Below are 18,767 nucleotides of genomic sequence, written 5' to 3' on the forward strand. Positions count from 1 at the left end.
ACACAGAAGGTGCGAGGCCATGCCGGCGGCTTTGCGCAGGATGCAGTAAAGCCAGAGCTCGGCATTCGTCCGCGCTTGGCACTGCTCGGCGTTCAGCGGTTCCGCCATTGCGGCCGCCAGTGCAGGCGTCCTGGGTGCCGCGGCCTCGGGCCGGATTATTAAGGGGAAAAAAAAATGCCTGCGGGCTGGATAATTTTGGGTTTTGGGCCGCATTCGGCTCGGGGGCCATAGGTTGCCGACCCCTGGTGTAGTCATCAACCTCGTCACAGTAACCGGTGTTTAGGGGATACGGCAGGACAGACTGGTGGCACAGTGACACATTGGTAGAGTTGTTGCCTTACAGCGCCAGAGACCCGGGTTCAATCCTGACCAAGGGTGTTGTCTGTACATCAACACCACAAACGAAATGATATCTGGCTCATAGAATTGAACAGCATAGGGACCGGCCCATCGGCCCACAATGTCTGTGCTGAACATGATGCCAATGTAACTAATCTCCTCTATCTAAACGTGATCGATAATTGCCCTAGTCCTTGGGTATCCATGTGATTTGGGATTACTAGGGCCATTGGCTGCTGTCTTCATCTTTGCTTCCTTTGTGAAATAGTGCCATTATATTGAATCTCTATGGCTGATAAAGATGGAAACTTGCGCCTGCATTATCTTCAATGTTGCTTCCTTCTGTATCATCGAATGATGATGATCGACCTCGAGACATTTTTTGGCCATCAGTCACGCTAATTTTTCCAACACTACGTTACAACAAGTGTGAGCTCATTCTCTGGTCTCTGCGAGATTTTTCTGTGCATTGCCTTATTTCTCTGCTATTTCCATATCCCGAGTAGTGTACCCCCTGGCATCATCTACAAGGGACAGACCGAAGAGGGGTCTTGACCCGAAACGTCACCCATTCCTTCTCCAGAGATGCTGCCTGTCCCGCTGAGTTACTCCAGATTTTTGTGTGTATCTTCAGTTTGATTCTATTGCTGGTTTCTATGGACCAGGCTATATATTTCCACGTGTTTCTTGTTCCCCTCCCACACGTTCTCCATTCTGTTTCCTTCACACTGTCCTTGACCCAATTCTGAACTGTTCATCACCCAGGCAATGGCTTTTCTAAAAATGTTATAACTCTTTCCCTTTGATCCAATACCATCTTTAACTTCTCTTGATAGATGCAGCTGACTATATTTTTCTCTTGAAGGTATATCATTTTTAAACTAAGTATTAATTCTTGAAATGTTAACCATTGCATGTTTTAAAGTAGGTTCCTCATCTGCCATCGCCAACTCCCACCTCATGCCTTTGAGAATTGCTTAATTAGATTTAAGATTCTAGTTTCAGATCAGGTTAAATCATTTGTAATAAAACACCGTTGTGTTCTAATTAGTATTCACCAAGCAGCCGTTTCAAATGTTTGAGGCATGTTGGCCAGCTTTAGTTTAGTATAGTTTAGTGATACAACACAGAAACACAGAGTCTGCGCTGACCAGCGATCCCCGCACACGAACACTATCCTACGCACATTAGGGACAAATGAAGAAGGGTCTCGATCCGAAACGTCAGACATTCCTTCTCGCCTGTCCCGCTGAGTTACTTCAGCATTTTGTATCTATCTTGGGACAATTTACAATTTTACTAAGCCAATTAACCTATGAACCTGTACATCTTTGGAGTGTGGGAAGAAACTGAAGCAACCGGAGAAAATCCACGCAGGTCACGGGGAGAACGTACAAACTTCTTACAGACAGCACCTGTAGTCAGGATCGAACCTGGGTCTTAGGTGCTGTAAGGCAGCAACTCTACCGCTGTGCCACCGTGCTACCTGGGCTGTTGGGCTTTTCAGCCAAACTTGATTTCGAGCTTAACCAGTGTGGATGAACCAATGTGCATTCCATTAGGGAATGGGCTATAAAGTTACCCGAAGTAACTGGAGGTCAGGCGATCAGGAGCAGTTAGTAACTCTGCAAAGGAAGACCAAGTAATTGATTGATAAAGACAGAATACGAGCACTGGGACTCTGTACCTCCCTGGGCAACTGCATCCTTGACTTCCTCACCGACAGAGCTCAGCCAGTGCAGATTGGGAGCAACATCTCCTTACTAACCATTAGGGCAGCGTGCTCCGCTCTTTACACTCTTTACACTCGGGACTGGGTACTAAGCACAGTTCCATTGCCATCTATAAACTCGTCGACAACCTGGCGGTGGTTTGGCTGAATCGCAGGTGGTGGTGGGTCAACGTACAAGAGGGTGGTTGAACACCTGGGTGAGTGGTGCCACAACAACCTCGCGCTCAATGTTAACAAAACCAAGGAACTAATTGTTGACTTCAGAAATGGGAATTTGAGAGACCACATTCCAGTTTTCATTGGTGGGTCGATGGTGGAGAGAGTGAGCAGCTTCAAATTCCTGGGCTTCACCATCTGGGTGATGCACCATGAAGAAGGTGTAATTCAGTGCCTCTACCTTCTGAGAAGTTTGAAGAGATTTAGCAGGTTCCCCAAATACTCTAACCAGCAGATGCTCTGTTGAAAAAGTCCAAACCGGTGGGCTCAGCCCAGTCCATCATGGGCACAGCCCTCCTCATGTAGAAAACATCTACATGGGGCGATGCTTAAGAAGACAGCATCTATTAAGGATCCCCACCATCCAGACCCTCTACACACAGTTACCATTGGGCAGGAGATTCAAAAGCCTGAAGCTGGAAGTCAACAGTTTCAGGAACAGCTACTTTCCTACAATCATCAGGTTCTTAAACCAACGGGCACGACCCTAATCCTACCTCAGCAACGCAGCACTGTGAAGCACCTCTTGCAACACTGTGGACTTGTTTTCGAATTGTGTTTAGCATTGTCTTGTTTTCTCAGTCTTTCTCAGGTCCCATACAAGAGCATGGCCAACAGGTTTGGAGCACATAGACATGGGGTAATAAATTGACATGCAATGAGCATTAATTATCAGACAGAAAGTCAAGAGTTGGGATTGCATGGATCTCACACTGGTTGTAGGAGATGACCAGTGAGCTACCACGCAGATTCAATCTGCATCAATAATTGATCTTCAAAGGACCCTGGATGTCCTTGTGCTCAAATCACTGAAACCCCCACCCGCCCCTTCCGATGCTGCTGAACCCGCTGAGTTCCTCCAAGAGTTTGCATTTTGCTCCTGGAATATTGTGTAGAGTTTTGGTCTCCTGGCCTGAAAGCAGATATACCAGACTGAGAGGAACAGAATAGAAGGATCACAAGATTGTTTCTCGGGATGGCATGCTTGTTGAGTGAGACGAGAGAACAGGCAGCAACTGCGCTCTCCTGACTTTCCAGTTGCAGGGAGGAGTTCTCCATAACGGAGGATTCTCGGAACAGGGGCCGCAGACTCAGAAAAAAGTGGATTAAAACTGGATGAGGAGAACTTCCACCCTTTTGAGGATGAATCTTTGGAATTTGGACTCCAGAGAGTTGGGGGATACTCTGTCACTGAGCTTGTTCAAAAGGGAGATCAGAGATTTCTGAATGTCTGGAGTTGTGGGGATAGTGTGGGGAAATAGAACGGAGGCAGATCAGCCATGACTTTAACAAATGTTAGAAAAGGTTAACTGGGCCAAATGGCCTCCTCCTGTTTGCCTCTTAGGGGGCAGTGAATGGTAGAGCAGCTTTGAACATAGCCCCGTAACAATGACCGAAGGTCAGATGGAGGGAGGACACATTCTGTGTCAGCTGAGATCCTGGTGGGAACGGAATGCTGGATCTCTTGGCGAGTGTTGGTTACTTTTATTCCCAGGGACTGTGGGAAGCTCAGACCAACCAACCAACCGCTCCCTAACCTGTCCCATCACCGACTCTGCCCGTCAAATCTGAGCAGAAGGGCTCGGAGTTGGAGGAGGTATTGTGGAGGGGGGTGGGTGGGGAGGGAAGGTGATCCAGGTTTCCTTGTGAGGAGGTCCATACATGCATGCACCAACGACGATGATGTCCTTATGAGGGATGGTTGCATCTGCACGGGAGGTGGAGAGAATGCCGCCTTCGTCAAACGAGAAGCTGCCCAGTAAGCTGACAGACTGGGTGACAGGGGTCGTGGGAATGGAATTATGTGTTTCCTTTCATAAACCTAGATCACAGACTCTGGCTAAATATAACCACAGTCAACAGGGGCAAGAGCTGAAGACAAGTAAAAATTCAGAGACGTTCCACTTGTGTAAGTCTACCAAATGCAGCGTTGGACAGCTGGCTTTGTGTGCATTTACTCAAAAGCTGGCATCTGTCACCCCTCTCTGGTTGCCCCAGAGAAGGTGAGAGACGAGAGGCACCTTGAACCGCTCGCTGCAGTGGGGTGTTGAATTGGCTGGTGGGCAGAGATCCAGCGTTTTCACCCTGCGACGGTGGTGGGAATGGTGATGGATATCCAAGTCGGGCTGGTGTGCAGCTGGAGGGGAACGTGCAGGTGGTGGTGTTCACATCTGCTTGCAAACCACATCCTGTACGATAGCAAAGGCCACGTGTGCAGGAGGTGCAGGCAGGGTCGTCTGAGGAGTATCTGCAATGTACTTTGTAAACGGTGCACACTGCCGTCACTGTGTGTTGGTGGTAGGGGTGGTGGTGGTGGTGGAGGTGGAGTGGGGGAGAATGTTTAGAGTGGTGAATGAGTGCCAAGCAAGCAAGCTGCTTTGTCCTGGATGGAGCTGTATTCATCCCGGCGCATACATTCCATCAGGATTGTTCCTGATGGTTTATCTCCTGTCAACCACCCTTTGTGAGCGATGCCTCTGGTTCACACAGTGCAGGAGCCAGCCTACAGGTAATCCATAGAACATGGAATAATAGAGCCCTTTGCTAAACATGATGCCAAGTTAAACTGACCTCATCTGCCAGCACGTGATCCATTGCCTACCCTAGCATGTGCCCATCTAAAAACCTCTTAAACGCCACTATCGTATCTGCCTCCACCACCAGCCCTGGCAACGTGTTTCAGACTCCCCACGACTCACGGAATATGGGATTAAACTGGATGGGTGCCCTGTAGGTGGCGAGGATGTGGTGGGGTGAATGGCCTGTTTCCCTGCTGGAATTCTATGGAACTGTTGCAAAACACAAAGTGCTGGAGTAACTTGGTAGGCGAGGCAGTGCCTGTGGAGGGAATGGACAGGCGATGTTTCAGGTTGGGATCTTTTTTCAGTCTAATCTGAAGAAGAGTCCTGGCCTGAAATATTGTCTGTCCATTCCCTCCACAGATGCTGCCGATCTCACTGAGTTACTCCAGCACTTTGTCTTTTGCTCGCGAATTCCAGCATCTGCAGTTCCTTGTGTCTCGGTGGATCCGATCTTTTGTTCCGCTCCTGTCCCGGTTCCAGAGATGTCCCACCATGGTGCCTTCCAGCTCGTCCCTGATGGTGCCCCCGTCCTCCTCATACCTTGGATCACCATCCTGTGACCACTTCAGTCAGGAGCTCCTGAGAAACTCCGCACCAGCTGCCCCCTCCTCTGAGACTGTGAATGGAGAAAATTGAGGAGCGATCTAATTGTGGCCTTCCAGTCGAGATAAGGGTGGAGTTGAGCGGAATCAGAAAAGATCATCCTTCTGGCTTGAGAGTTCAGTAACAGACACAATGCTGGAGTCAAGAATGGAGGAATGTTTAGTTTAGTTCCGTTTTGAGATTTCGAGCGCGGAAACAGGCCCTTCAGCCCATGAGACTGCGCCGACCAGCGATCCCCACACATTAACACTATCCTACACACACTGGGGGCAATTTACAATTTTACCTCGCCAATTAATCTACAAACCTGTACGTCTTTGGAGTGTGGGATGAAACCAGAGTTCCCGGGGAAAACTCACGCAGGTCATGGGGAGAACGCACAAACTCCGTACAGACTGCACCCATAGTCAGGATCGAACTCTGGTCTCTGGCGCTGTAATGCCCCTGTCCCACTTAGGAAACCTGAACGGAAACCTCTGGAGACTTTGCGCCCCACCCAAGGTTTTCGTGCGGTTGCAGGTGGTTGCCGGAGGTTGCAGGTAGTGGAAGCAGGTAGGGAGACTGACAAAAACCTCCGGGAACCGCACGGAAACCTTGGGTGGGGCACAAAGTCTCCAGAGGTTTCCGTTCAGGTTTCCTAAGTGGGACAGGGGCAACTCTACTGCTGTGGCACCTTGATGCCAATCTAAACTAATCATATCTGCTTCCGTTTGGTCGCATTCCTTCATTCTCTGTCCGTTCATGTCTCTGTCTAAATGTCAGATCTGCAAGGAAAAGGGAGCACCTGTTTGTGACACTGCTACCAGGCTGGAAATGCTGTTGAAATGCTGTTGAAATCAGGACCAGCATAGGCGGGGTAATCCTTTTGAGTGTGGGAAAGCAGCAATAAGTAGCACTGAGTAACCCATCAGCCTATGTTGGTCTCCAGGGGCAGAATACCTCCTTCTACCCCCCCAACCTCGCCCCCTGACCAAGCCTGCTAACACCCAGTTGGGAGTTATTGTTAGTGCGCCTGAGTTTGACTGAGGCATGTCCTTTCCTAGTAACATATTTTCAGTCTCCGAGGCCCTAAATTTAGCTGTAGGAAGTTTCGAGGGCCTCTGACCTCTGCCCTTTTCCCCAGTCACTGGGGAATAGCCTGGGTTTTGTTCACAGCTCCAGGCTGCTACGCAGGAACTGGCCCAGCCCCCCTCCCTGGGACACTCCCAACTCTGTCAGGAAGTGGGACAGTCCTCCAGGAACCCCAGGCAAGATAGTTGGGCAGGTGTGTGTGAGCGGGCAGCTCTGTGCCAGGTGCAGAAACTGGATCAGATGGTAGTTGTGACATTGCCAACTATGGTGTGATCTGTTCCCGGGAGTGTTCCGATCTCTCCCATCCCCCAAGCATTCCCACCAGCCAAAGTGCTGCTCCCTCCACTCGGAGCTCAAACACTTGGACAGGCAAAGGTGTCAGAAGGAATTGAATGAAATTGTTGACACGTTCCCTGCTCTGAGCTGCCCACATCCAGTGTCCTTCCTGAAGACATTGGTGGTAGATTCATTCATTCAGCATCTGAACAACTTTTGAAAGTGAGGACTGTTTGCCAGGAAGCATTAGAGAGCAACTAGAGATGCTTTAATGAGTTAGCGGAGGAATGATAGGCTCCTGCTCTGCATATGATTGTACTTAGACACCGAAACGTCACCTATTACTTTTCTCCAGAGATGCTGCCTGACCCGCTAAGTTATTCCAGCGTTATGGGTCTATCCTCAAGAGACAATGTCTAATTGTCAATGTATACCAACAAGAGAACAATGAAATTCTTACTTGTTGCAGCCTATCGGGCATGCAAACTCAATAACATACAGATAATGTATAATAATCAAAAATTCAACAAGTTTATAACCATAATGCTAGGTAACTATAATAGTGCAAGATTGAAGTCTGTAGTGTAAGCAAAGATGCAGTCCAAAGAAGATCGTAGTTGAGGTTGGTGTTGTGTCGTGTTCAGGAAGCTGATGGTTGCCGGGAAGAAGTGCTCTTGATCCTGGAGGTCACGGTTCTCCAGCTCCTGTACCTTCTTCATGATGGTAGCAGCGAGATGAGAGCGTGGCCAGGGTGGTGTGGGTCTTTGATAATGTCGCTTGCCTAATATTGCAGTGTCTTCAGGATGGGATGATGTTGCTCTGGAGTTGCTGCAGATTCAAAGAGATGCTTTGTAGTGACACTGATAGGATGGTTGGGGAAGGAGTGGCTCGGCCATCCACTGACCCTGCCCTTTAATGTGCCTTTTTGGTGTCTGCTTTCCCTTCCTCCACAACCCTGGGAGGATGTGAAGTGTCTGTCCCTTGACTGGCACTGAGCGAAGCATTCCTTCAAGCCGGGCAAACCAAGGGGAAAGATGAAAGAGTTGGAAGCATGGACCCGACAAGACATAACCCCTACTTTCTATAATAGTGGCTCATTTGACTCCGAAATAACAGAGCAAAGGAAATTATATTTAGCAGCAGACAAAATGAATGACCTTCATATCAGGAGATGATGGCTTGAGGTTTGTCTGAACTCCATCGGCCCCATGTCTACAGCCGCCGCGTACTCCTACACCATGTACAGCTCCTGCATTGCTCTCAAACTAACCCACACGCCGACCGGTTACTATTCATTCCCTCAGCACTAAATCTTTTTAAACATTTCAATGCAGAACATTTAGTCCCTCTGTTTCATGCTACTGTTTCATTCCACCCAGCCATCTCTGCCCAATACACCCCATCGCCATCTCTGTCCATTTAGGTTTAGTTTAGTAAACAGCACCTTCAGCCCACCGAGTCCGCACCGACCAGCGATCCCCGCACATTCACACTACCCTACGCACACTATGGACAATTTTACATTAATACCAAGCCAATTAACCTACAAACCTGCAGGTCTTTAGAGTGTGAGAGGAAACTGAAGATCTCAAACAAAACCCACGCAGGTCACGTGGAGAGCGTACAAACTCTATACAGACAGCACCCTTGGTCAGGATCGAACCCAGGTCTCAGGTGCTGTAAGGCCGTAGCTCTACCACTACTTCACCGTGCCACCTTATTCTTCTCCTATTTGTCCATCCACCTTCCTCCGACTGGCCTCTCTCCTGTTCATCCTGACCCTTCCCTGTGGGAATGAGCTCCACGTTTTCCCACTTCCCGGGGAAAGCAATGCTCTAGAATTCCTGATTGGATTTATTGGTGGCTGAACGTGGAACAATCCAGCTCAGGAACAGGTCCTTCGGCCCACAATGTCCATGACCAACATAATGGCAAGTTAAAATGAACTCTGCCTTCAAATAATCCATATTCCTCAGTTTCCTACACTTCCATGTGCCTATCTAAAAGCCTCTTAAACACCACCGTCGTATCTGCTTCCACCAGCATCCGTTCCAGGGATCCACTAACCTCTGCTTCAGAGAGCATCCATCCACCAAGCACATAGAAACATAGAAAATAGGTGCAGGAGTAGACCATTCGGCTCTTTGAGCCTGCACCGCCATTCGATATGATCATGGCTGATCATCCAACTCAGTATCCTGTACCTGCCTTCTCTCCATACCCCCTGATCCCTTTAGCCACAAGGGCCACATCTAACTCCCTCTTAAATATAGCCAATGAACTGGCCTCAACTACCTTCTGTGGCAGAGAATTCCAGAGATTCACCACTCTCTGTGTGAAAAATGTTTTTCTCATCTCGGTTCTCAAAGACTTCCCCCTTATCCTTAAACTGTGACCCCTTGTTCTGCACTTCCCCAACATCGGGAACAATCTTCCTGCATCTAGCCTGTCCAACCCTTTAAGAATTTTGTAAGTTTCTATAAAATCCCCCCTCAATCGTCTAAATTCTAGCAAGTACAAGCTGAGTCTATCCAGTCTTTCTTCATATGAAAGTCCTGACATCCCAGGAATCAGTCTGGTGAACCTTCTCTGTACTCCCTCTATGGCAAGAATAGAGGGTACTTACGCTGAAGTACATTTTCAAGGCGCAGAAACTGTCTTAATTGAGGGAGCTCAGCATCAATCGACCATCATATATCTCCACACACAGCAATGCCATCAGCCCCTGACCCAGGCTGGATGAGGGGCTAAATATCAGCTGAGGCCCAGAGCAAACGACCCTGTTCGCTGAATGATGTCCTGGGATCTTGGGTCTACCCCAGGGTGTGTCTGGCCTTAAAGGCAGCACCTCTGGGAGTGTAGCACTCCCCCAGAACTGCACACGGGGAATCAAGAGTGTTTCATTGTCAGGTGTCCCGGCATTGAAACAATTAAATTCTTCCTTGCAGCAGCATAATAGGATTATAACACACTACGCATAGATAATAAACAAAAATGGCACAAATTAATTTGTGGCGCAGCAGTAAAGTTGCTGCCTTGCAGCACCAGAGATCCAGGTTCGATCCTAACAACGGATGCTGTTTGTATGGAGTTTGTACGTTCTCCCTGTGATCATGTGGTTTTTCTCCAGGTCTCTGGCCTCCGCACACACTGTAAAGAAGTACAGGTTTGTAGGTTAATTGGCTTCAGTAAAATGGTCCTAGTGCGTATGATACGGGGTGGTTTGTTAGTGTATCGGGTGATTCAGTGGCTGAAGGGTCTGTTTCCATGCTGTATCTATAAAGTCTAATACCCCATATACTAGTGCAAAAAAACAAAACAAATTCCAAGTGCAGTGAAACACAGTCTAGAATCGGGTTCCAATCTGAGGAGTGCGGCTTGAACACTGAGCCAGGAATACTGCTGCTGAACCAACCCTATGCAGTTAGAACAAACTTCTCTACAAAGTCAACTGTGTTTTTGCCAGTGAGGAATGATTGAGCACAGACACTTGGGGTTCCACAGTTCCAGTACCATCAGGATGTCTAAATCTGGCCTCAACAATCCTCAGCTCAACCAAGCTCTTCTGCCTTAACTCAAGCCGCAGCAAGGACATTGGAAATTGTTTATAAAAGTTTCAAATGTATTGTTTATGATGTTATCTACGAGTGCTGTGTTTACAGACCTGTTATGCTGCTGCCAGTAAGAATTTTATTGTTCCATTTTTGGTTCATATGAAGATTGATCGCTCTAGAGCAGTTCTCTCTTGAGGTTAGCTGGTGGGAGGGTTGTTCAGGCTTGGCTTGTATCCACCAGTGCTTCAGGGACTTTATTGAAATATTATGGGTTCTCGACAGGGTGAATATGCAAAGATCAACTTTGTCTTGCGGGAGGATCTGAAACAAGGATTCACTTTTTAAAGTAGAGGTTTGCCAACATAATCTATACATTTCCCTACCTTGAGGGCAGTAGAAGTAGTGTTTGAATGTTTATAAGATGGTGGGGGGGGGGGGGCGTTAGGTGCTTGTTGAGCAAAGGATGCCAGGGTTCGGAGGGTGGTAACAAACCTGGAGTTACAGTGGATCAGCCATGATCTTGTAGAACGGTGAGGCAGTCTAGAGGGGCTGACTGGCCTGTGCTGCTGATTTGTCTGTCCCTCTCTCTCCTGTTGGGGCTCAGGGTCAAACGTTGAGTGGCGATGCAGCTGTGAATGACTTGATCTGTTAGCCACCCCGTGGCAATGAAGCTTTAGAGAAACGGTAAGAGTGACTTTGCAAATTGCCTTAATGTCAGCACCAGTTACCGGCAAGCTGTTATAAGCTGCTCAAACTAATAGCTGATGGAGTAAGTGACCTCGCCTCCAAGCCCAGACTCTCGTCCCTAGCTTGGTCACTCGGTTAGTCATTATTCTGCTTTCTATAAGAGTCGGCGTAGGACTCGTCCCCCTGGGAGCCCCTGTCAGGAGTCTGGTCGCTGTATTGTTTTACCAAGGCCCACTGGAATTTTCAGTTCTATTTTTGTTGCCTCCATTATTTTATTTATTTGCCGTCAGTTATTTATAACATTTGGCACCCGTTCGCTTCCGTGAGACTCTCCGCCTCGGCTCTGGAATAGCTAGTTCCTCCTGCAATTTGTTTGGTGGCGGGAGCGGTGGGTGGACAGAAACATCCCGGCCAGACTCCAGCTGTCGTTCCCTGAAGCAACTCACTGGTCTGGGCCTCCTCTGACTTCACCAGCGTTAGTCCCTCTGATGGAAGAGTCGTCAGTCCCAGCAGCCAAACACTCACTGCCCTCCTTTCCTGGAGGCATTTGATAAGGTCCCACATTGGAGATTAGTGGGCAAAATTAGGGCACATGGTATTGGGGGTAGAGTGCTGACATGCATAGAAAATTGGTTGGCAGACAGGAAACAAAGAGTAGGGATTAACGGGTCCCTTTCAGAATGGCAGGCAGTGACTATTGGGGTACTGCTCCAGAGCAGGGCTCTGTGCTGGGACCACAGCTATTTATAAAATGGGTGAATGATTTAGATGAAGGGATTCAACTAAATCAATGATTTAGATGAAGGGATTCAAAGTAACATTAGCAAATTTGCAGATGACACAAAGCTGGGTGGCAGTATGAACTGTGAGGAGGATGCTATGAGAATGCAGGGTGACATGGACAGGTTGGGTGAGTGGGCAGATGCATGGCAGATGCAGTTTAATGTGGATAAATGTGAGATTATCCACTTTGGAAGCATAAACAGGAAGGCAGATTATTATCTAAATGGTGTCAAGTTGGTAAGTACAATGAGATCTGGGGAGGTCCTTGTTCATCAGTGAATGAAAGTAAGCATGCAGGTACAGCAGGCAGTGAAGAAAGCGAATGGCATGTTGTCCTTCATAGCAAGAGGAGTTGAGTATAGGAGCAAAGAGGTCCTTCTGCAGTTGTACAGGGCCCTAGTGAGACCATACCTGGAATATTGTGTGCAGTTTTGGTCTCCAAATTTGAGGAAGAACATTCTTGCTGTTGAGGGAGTGCAGCGTAGGTTTACAAGGTTAATTCCTGGGATGGTGGGACTGTCATATGCTGAGAGAATGGAGCAGCTGGGCTTGTATACTCTGGAATTTAGAAGGATGAGAGGAGAACTCATTGAAACATATAAGATTATAAAGGGTTTGGACACACTAGAGGCAGGAAACATGTTCCCGATGTTGGGGGAGTCCAGAACCAGGGGCCACAGTTTAAGAATAAGGGGTAATCCATTTCGAATGGAGATGAAGAAACACTTTTTAACACAGTTGTGAGTCTGTGGAATTCTCTGCCTCAGAGGGCAGTGGAGGCCGGTTCTCTGGATACTTTCAAGAGAGAGCTAGATAGGGCTCTTAAAAATAGCGGAGTCAAGGGATATGGAGAGAAGGCAGGAACGGGGTACTGATTGGGGATGATCAGCCATGATCACATTGAATGGCGGTGCTGGCTCAAAGGGCTGAATGGCCTACTCCTCCACCTATTGTCTATTGTTTATTGAAAGAGCCATCACTCCCAGCAGACACAGGCTCATTGACCTCCTACATGGGAAGAAAGAGTCATCACTCCCAGATAGTCACTGCCCTCCCTCACTGGAAGACAATAAAGCCCAAACGTTCCTTCAGTTGGGGTCCCCCCACACCCCTCTTTTGGGGAGCGCAGATGGGTGCTCTCCAGTTAACACTCAAACATCAATCCATGATTACAAGAGAACAATCCGATCATTCCAAAGGGTCCTGACCCAAAACGTCACCTGTCCATGTTCTCCTGAGATGCTGCCTGATTCAATTAGCTACTCCAGCACTCTGCCTATTCCTTTGTAAAGCCGCATCTGCCGTTCCTTGTTTCAACATGTATAACATTGTTGCTTGCGGAAGCTTGCTGTGTACGTTGCCATGCTACACCAGGGACAACACTTGAGCACCTCCCTGCTGGAGAATATTTGGGACCTGCTGAGATGGGACAGGTGCTACTGAAATGTATTCAGTTACTACCGGATTGGATTACGGACGGCAAATGGAGATTCCGCCCAGACATCTTTGGGGAGCTGGAGTTTGATGGAGCTGGGCGCTACAATGAACCGTGGTCGATGAGTGTAATTACACCGCCATGTGTTTACTTCAGCGGATTCCAATCTAAAAGTGGAGAGAGGAAATTATCAAGGAAAAAAAAACGTGACAAAGGGAAGTCAAAACATACACATCGACGGCGGATTTTCCTAAGTAGTTGCCAAGATGAGGGGGACTGGTGCGTTTGATTGTAACATTGAGACTGAGCCTCAGCACTCCCAGAGCAGTGACAGATCAGGTTAGATACCGTCACAGCTTGTGAACGGCAACAAATTAACTGTAAGCTCATAAGTTGTAGGGGCAGAATTAGGCCATTTGGCCAATCACCTATTCTACTCCACCATTCAATTGTGGCTGATCTATCTTTCCCTCACAACCTCACTCTCCTGCCTTCTCCCCATAACCCATGACACCCTTACTAAAAGAACCTATCAATCTTCGACTTAAAAATATCCATTGACTTGACCTCCACAGCCTTTTGTGACAATAGATTCCGTAGATTCACCATTGTCTGACGAAAGAAATTCCTCCTCATCTCCTTTCTAAAGGTACGTCCTTTTATTCTGAGGTTATGGCCACCAGTGGAAACGTGCTCTGTACACCCACTCTCCTGGCCTTTCACAGTCTGGTAAGTTTCAGTGAAGTCCCTCCTCATTCATCTAAACAGGCCCAGTGTCGTCAGAAACCGCGCTGTATCTTGTCCAGAGTTAGCACACAGGGAATGCATCGGGAATGGAACAATGAAATTCTTATTTGCTGCAGCTTTATAGCCGTACTAATACTAATGCAACAACGCAAAGATAAGTATACAATGATCAGTAAAGAATGAATTATCAGTAATACTTGGTCAATGTAATAGTGAAAGCCAAAGTGCTTAGTACAAGGGCGGCATGGAGGTGGTGCCGCGGTAGTATTGCTGCCTTACAACGCCAGAGATCCAGGTTTGATTCTGACTCTAGGTGCTGTCTGTACGGAGTTTGTACATTCTCCCCGTGACCTGCATGGGCTTTCTCCGCGAGCTGCGGTTTCCGCTCACACTGCAAAGGCGTACAGGTTTGTACGCTAATCGGCTTCTGTTAAATTGTATATGGTTCCCAGTGTGTGCAGGGTAGTGTTAGTGTGAGGGGATTGCTGGCCTTCGTGGACTCGGTGAGCCGAAGGGCCTGTTTCCGTGCTGTACCTCTAAACTAAGCTAAACTAAACCTAAACAATTTCCGTAATAGATCGTTGCTGAGGTAGGGCTGTGGTTAATGTGCAGTGTCCAAGAGCCTGATGGTGGATGGGAAGAAGATCGTACCTTCTTCCCAACGGTAGCAGCGAGATGAAAGTGTGGTCAGGATGGTGTGTTGATCATTGATGATATTAGCTACCTTTTTGAGATAGCGCCTGCTGTAGATCCCTTCGATGGGGTAGACATCATTAACCACGATGGACTAGGCAACATCCACCAATTTCTGCAGCGTCTTTCATTTTTAGACGTTTGAGTTACTGAACCAGCCCATGATGCAACCAGTCAGTATGCTCCCCACTGTACACCTGTAGAGGTTCACTAGCATGTTCGGCAACAGGCCAAATCTCTTCAATCTTCTCAGGAAGTAGAGGCATTGACAAGTTTTCTTTGTGATTGTACCAAAGTGCTGAGCCCAGGACAGATCCTGAGAGATATGCACACCCCAGAACTTGAAGCTGTTGACTCTTTCCACCACCAACCCATCAATAAAGAAAGGTTTTGCGGATGGTACACAAAAATGCTGGAGAAACTCAGCGGGTGCAGTAGCATCTATGGAGCGAAGGTGCTGCTGCACCCGCTGAGTTTCTCCAGCATTTTTGTGTACCTTCGATTTTCCAGCATCTGCAGTTCCTTCTTAAACAAAGGTTTTGCGGATCCTCGGCCTTCTCTTCCTGAAGTCAACAATCAGCTCCTTGGCCTTGTTAACGTTGAGAGCCAGGTTGTTGTTTTGGCACCGTTCAATCATACGATCGATCTCCCTGCTATGGTCCGACTCACCGTTGCCTGTTATTAAACATGGTGTTGGAGCTGTGTCTGGCTACACAGTCATGAGTGTAGAGTGTGGAGCAGGCGACTGAGCACACAGCCTTTAGATTCCCCTGTGATACCGCTGTTGCAGTAGCACATTCTATGGGAATTTCTTGAAAAGTAGTGACCCGACCCGAATCGTCGCCTATCCGTGTTCCCCAGAGTTGCTGCCTCACCCGCTGAGTTACTCAACACTTTATTTCTACCCTTGGTATAAACCAGCATCTGCAGTTCCCTGTTATTACATGTTGACTGCTCCACTGCGAAGTCCCTTCAAGGGATGCCTACGTTGAAGATGTTCTCCTCGAAGAAGAAGAAGAAGAAGAAAAAGAAGGGTTTCCAACCCAAAATGTCCCCTATCCATGATGCTACCTGACCCGTTCAGTTACTCCAGCATTTTGTGTCTATCTTGGGAATTTTTCTACAGGGTCGAGTGCTGGGAGTTGAAATGTTTAGGTTGCTATGTGCTCCACAAGGGAAAAGGAGGGCAGTTGCATTGTGGGTAGGAATACATAAATGGATGGTGACATTTTGTGCAAAGCGCTAGGTATTGATGCAAGTTACATGTTGAGGAACTGTGGCTACTATTTACTCATTTGTATTTTTCCACCCTCTCTCTCTCCAGTGAACTCTAGGTAATGACAACAAATCAAATCTGTCCCTGAATTTGAAACGTCAGAGAGACGGAGAGTGAAAAATGGGACGCAAGAAGATTCAGATCTCCCGGATAGTTGACCAGAGGAATCGACAGGTATGGCACTTCCCTGGGTTACAAGCTGCAAAAGGCGTCCCCACTCACATGCTCACTGTCTGGCTGAGGTCTTTAGTGTTTTACCTGAGTGTCCACACTGAGTCTGCACAGCATTGCTGGGAATAGCAAAGGGTCCAGGGGGTTAGCGACCAGGAGTCGGGACCTTGGCTGAGAACCCTCTCGCCTTCCTCCGGGCCAGCACCATCAACCTTGTAAACCAGACATCACGCTGGAAGTTTGTGGGCGCTGAACTTGCTGACTAGCGTCACCCCGAGAGCTGCCGACAGGCAATTTCTTCAACAAATCTTTCCGTATCCTCCTCAAACCACTTCCCCTCCTACCTGACTCTTTCCATTGATGTTCTGCTGATGTGGTTCCTGGAACAGCCCGGTGGGTGTGTAGATGTGAATCAGGGCAACCCCATTCCCTTCTGATGCTCATGACTGGTGACCTGTTTGCCTTTGGGCAATGTTTACACTCGGTAGCCCTAACCTGACCCCAGCCATAACCCCCAGTGTAGAAGGTCACCGCAAGAAGCATTGAAGACAAGAAGGGTTTGATCAGTTGAATCAGTATATGAGGCTGTTGGGAATCTACACTGTTGGCTTGGTTGGTTGGAGTGAGGTTTGTCCCAGGGAACATTGGGCATCTTCCGTGTGAAGGCTGGCGGCAGAATTCCTAGCTGACTGGCGTGTCTAAAGCTAACTCTGGAACCTTCCGTCACCCAGGAGGTTTAAGTACTGCTGTGACGAGCTGTCTGTATTTGCAGCTGGGCACCTTGCATTGCATTGCATGAGGAGGCAGGGTCACCAAACCACAGAGCTCTCGGTTGCTTAAACTCCCAAGTACATAAGTTCATCAGACATAGGAGCAGAATTAGACCATTCAGCCCATCGAGACTGCTCTACCATTCGATCATGGCTGATCTATTTTTCCCCCTCCATTCTCCTGTCTTCGCCTCGTGACCTTCGACACCATTACTAATCAAGACCCATCAATCTCTGCTTTCAAAAATATCCAATGACTTGGCCTCCACAGCTGTCTGTGGCAATGAATTCCACAGATTCACCACCCTCTGGCTAAAGGAATTCATCCTCATCTCCATTCTTAAGGTACGTCCTTCTGTTCTGAGGCTCTTCCCTCAGGTCTACGACTCGCCCACTATTGGAAGCACCCTTTTCACGTCCACTCTATCTAGGCCAGGGGTTCCCAACCCATTACGTCTCGTTTACCCCAGGCAACTTTAATAGCACATAACAATGTTATTTCACTTATTTATGAACAACTAATGATGAAGAGATAGGGGTATACCAGAACCAAACACAGTCAGTCAATGAGGAAAAATATGTACAAATCCAAAATCAACAAATTTACCCCCTGGGTAGGCGAACTTTACCCCTGGGGGTAAATTTACCCCAGGTTGGGAACCCTTGATCTAGGCCTTTCATTATTCAGTACGTTTCAATAAGATTTCCCCTAATTCTTCCAAATTCCAGCAAGCACAGGCCCAGAGCCATCAAACGGGTGTCATACATTAACCCAATCATCCCCAGGATCATCTTGTAAACCTCCTCTGGACCCTCTCCAATACCAACACACCCTTCCTTAGATATGGGGCCAAAATCTGCTGACAATATTCCAAATATGGTCTGACCAGTGCCTTGCATTTGCCTTCCTTACTACTGATCCATCTACAAATTAACCTTTGGGGAATCCCGCACCAACATTCCCAAGCCCCTTCGCACCTCCGATCATTGATGATTCCAGCTGAAATTCCATCTACGCAGCGGTCAGAAGCAACACTGTCACTATTGGCCCTGAGATGGTCCCTACAGGACACCGCTCCACACCTCCCCTACGCACACTCTGCACCTGAATCCCCACCCACACCCCCTCCCCTCGCCTGTGCCCCTACTGGGTCTCCTTCTCTGCCCCTCACTGTTCCGGTGAGTTTCACCTCTTTTGGTAAAGGAGGTTTCTCCTGAATTCCTTTCTATCTGCTAATGATGATCCTGGCCAATTCAAAATGGGAGTAAGTGATTTACCAGCTCTTCCATGGCGGGAGTGGCATGTTATGTACTAAATCGTGAGAGGAATAGATCGGGTAAATGCACAGAGTCTCTTGCCCAGAGTAGGGCAATCGAGAAACAGAGGATGTAGGTTTAAGGTGAAGGGGAAAAGATTTAACAGGAACCCGAGGGGTACGTTTTTTATACAAAGGTTGGTGCATGTATGGAATGAGCTGCTGGAGGAGGTAGTTGAACATTGGATAGGTACATGGATAGGAGAGGTTTAGAGGGATATGGGCCAAACTCAGGCAGTTGGCACGAGTGTAGATGGGACATGTTGGTCGGTGTGGGCAGGTAGGGCCAATGGATCTGTATCCATGCTGTATGAGTAGGAAGGAACAGCAGATGCTGGTCTAAACCGGATAGATGCAAAATGCTGGAGTAACTCAGCGGGCCAGACAGCATCTCTGGATAGAAGGAATGGGTGACGTTTCGGATCGTGACCCTTCAGACACTCTCCAATCTGAAGAAGGGTCTCAACCTGAAACGTGACCCATAACTTCTATCCAGAGAAGCTGCCTGTTCCGCTG

At 48.0% G+C, this 18,767-nt stretch overlaps 1 protein-coding gene across 2 annotated transcripts in view; it reads left to right on the forward strand.

Moving 5' to 3' along the window:
* Positions 1–18,767, forward strand: part of LOC116989427 (myocyte-specific enhancer factor 2C-like) — a 76,549-nt gene that overhangs the window by 27,299 nt on the left and 30,483 nt on the right. The window contains exons 1-2 of one of the 2 annotated variants that reach the window (XM_033046796.1): positions 9,718–9,729; positions 16,043–16,168. In XM_033046796.1, the coding sequence (XP_032902687.1) occupies positions 16,115–16,168 (54 nt within the window). In that variant the 5' untranslated portion in view covers positions 9,718–9,729; positions 16,043–16,114. Of the gene's footprint in view, positions 1–9,717; positions 9,730–16,042; positions 16,169–18,767 lie in introns of those variants that run through there. The other variant, XM_033046795.1, reaches the window with a different exon arrangement.

Source organism: Amblyraja radiata, chromosome 29, assembly GCF_010909765.2.
Source record: "Amblyraja radiata isolate CabotCenter1 chromosome 29, sAmbRad1.1.pri, whole genome shotgun sequence".
NCBI lineage: Eukaryota > Metazoa > Chordata > Chondrichthyes > Rajiformes > Rajidae > Amblyraja > Amblyraja radiata.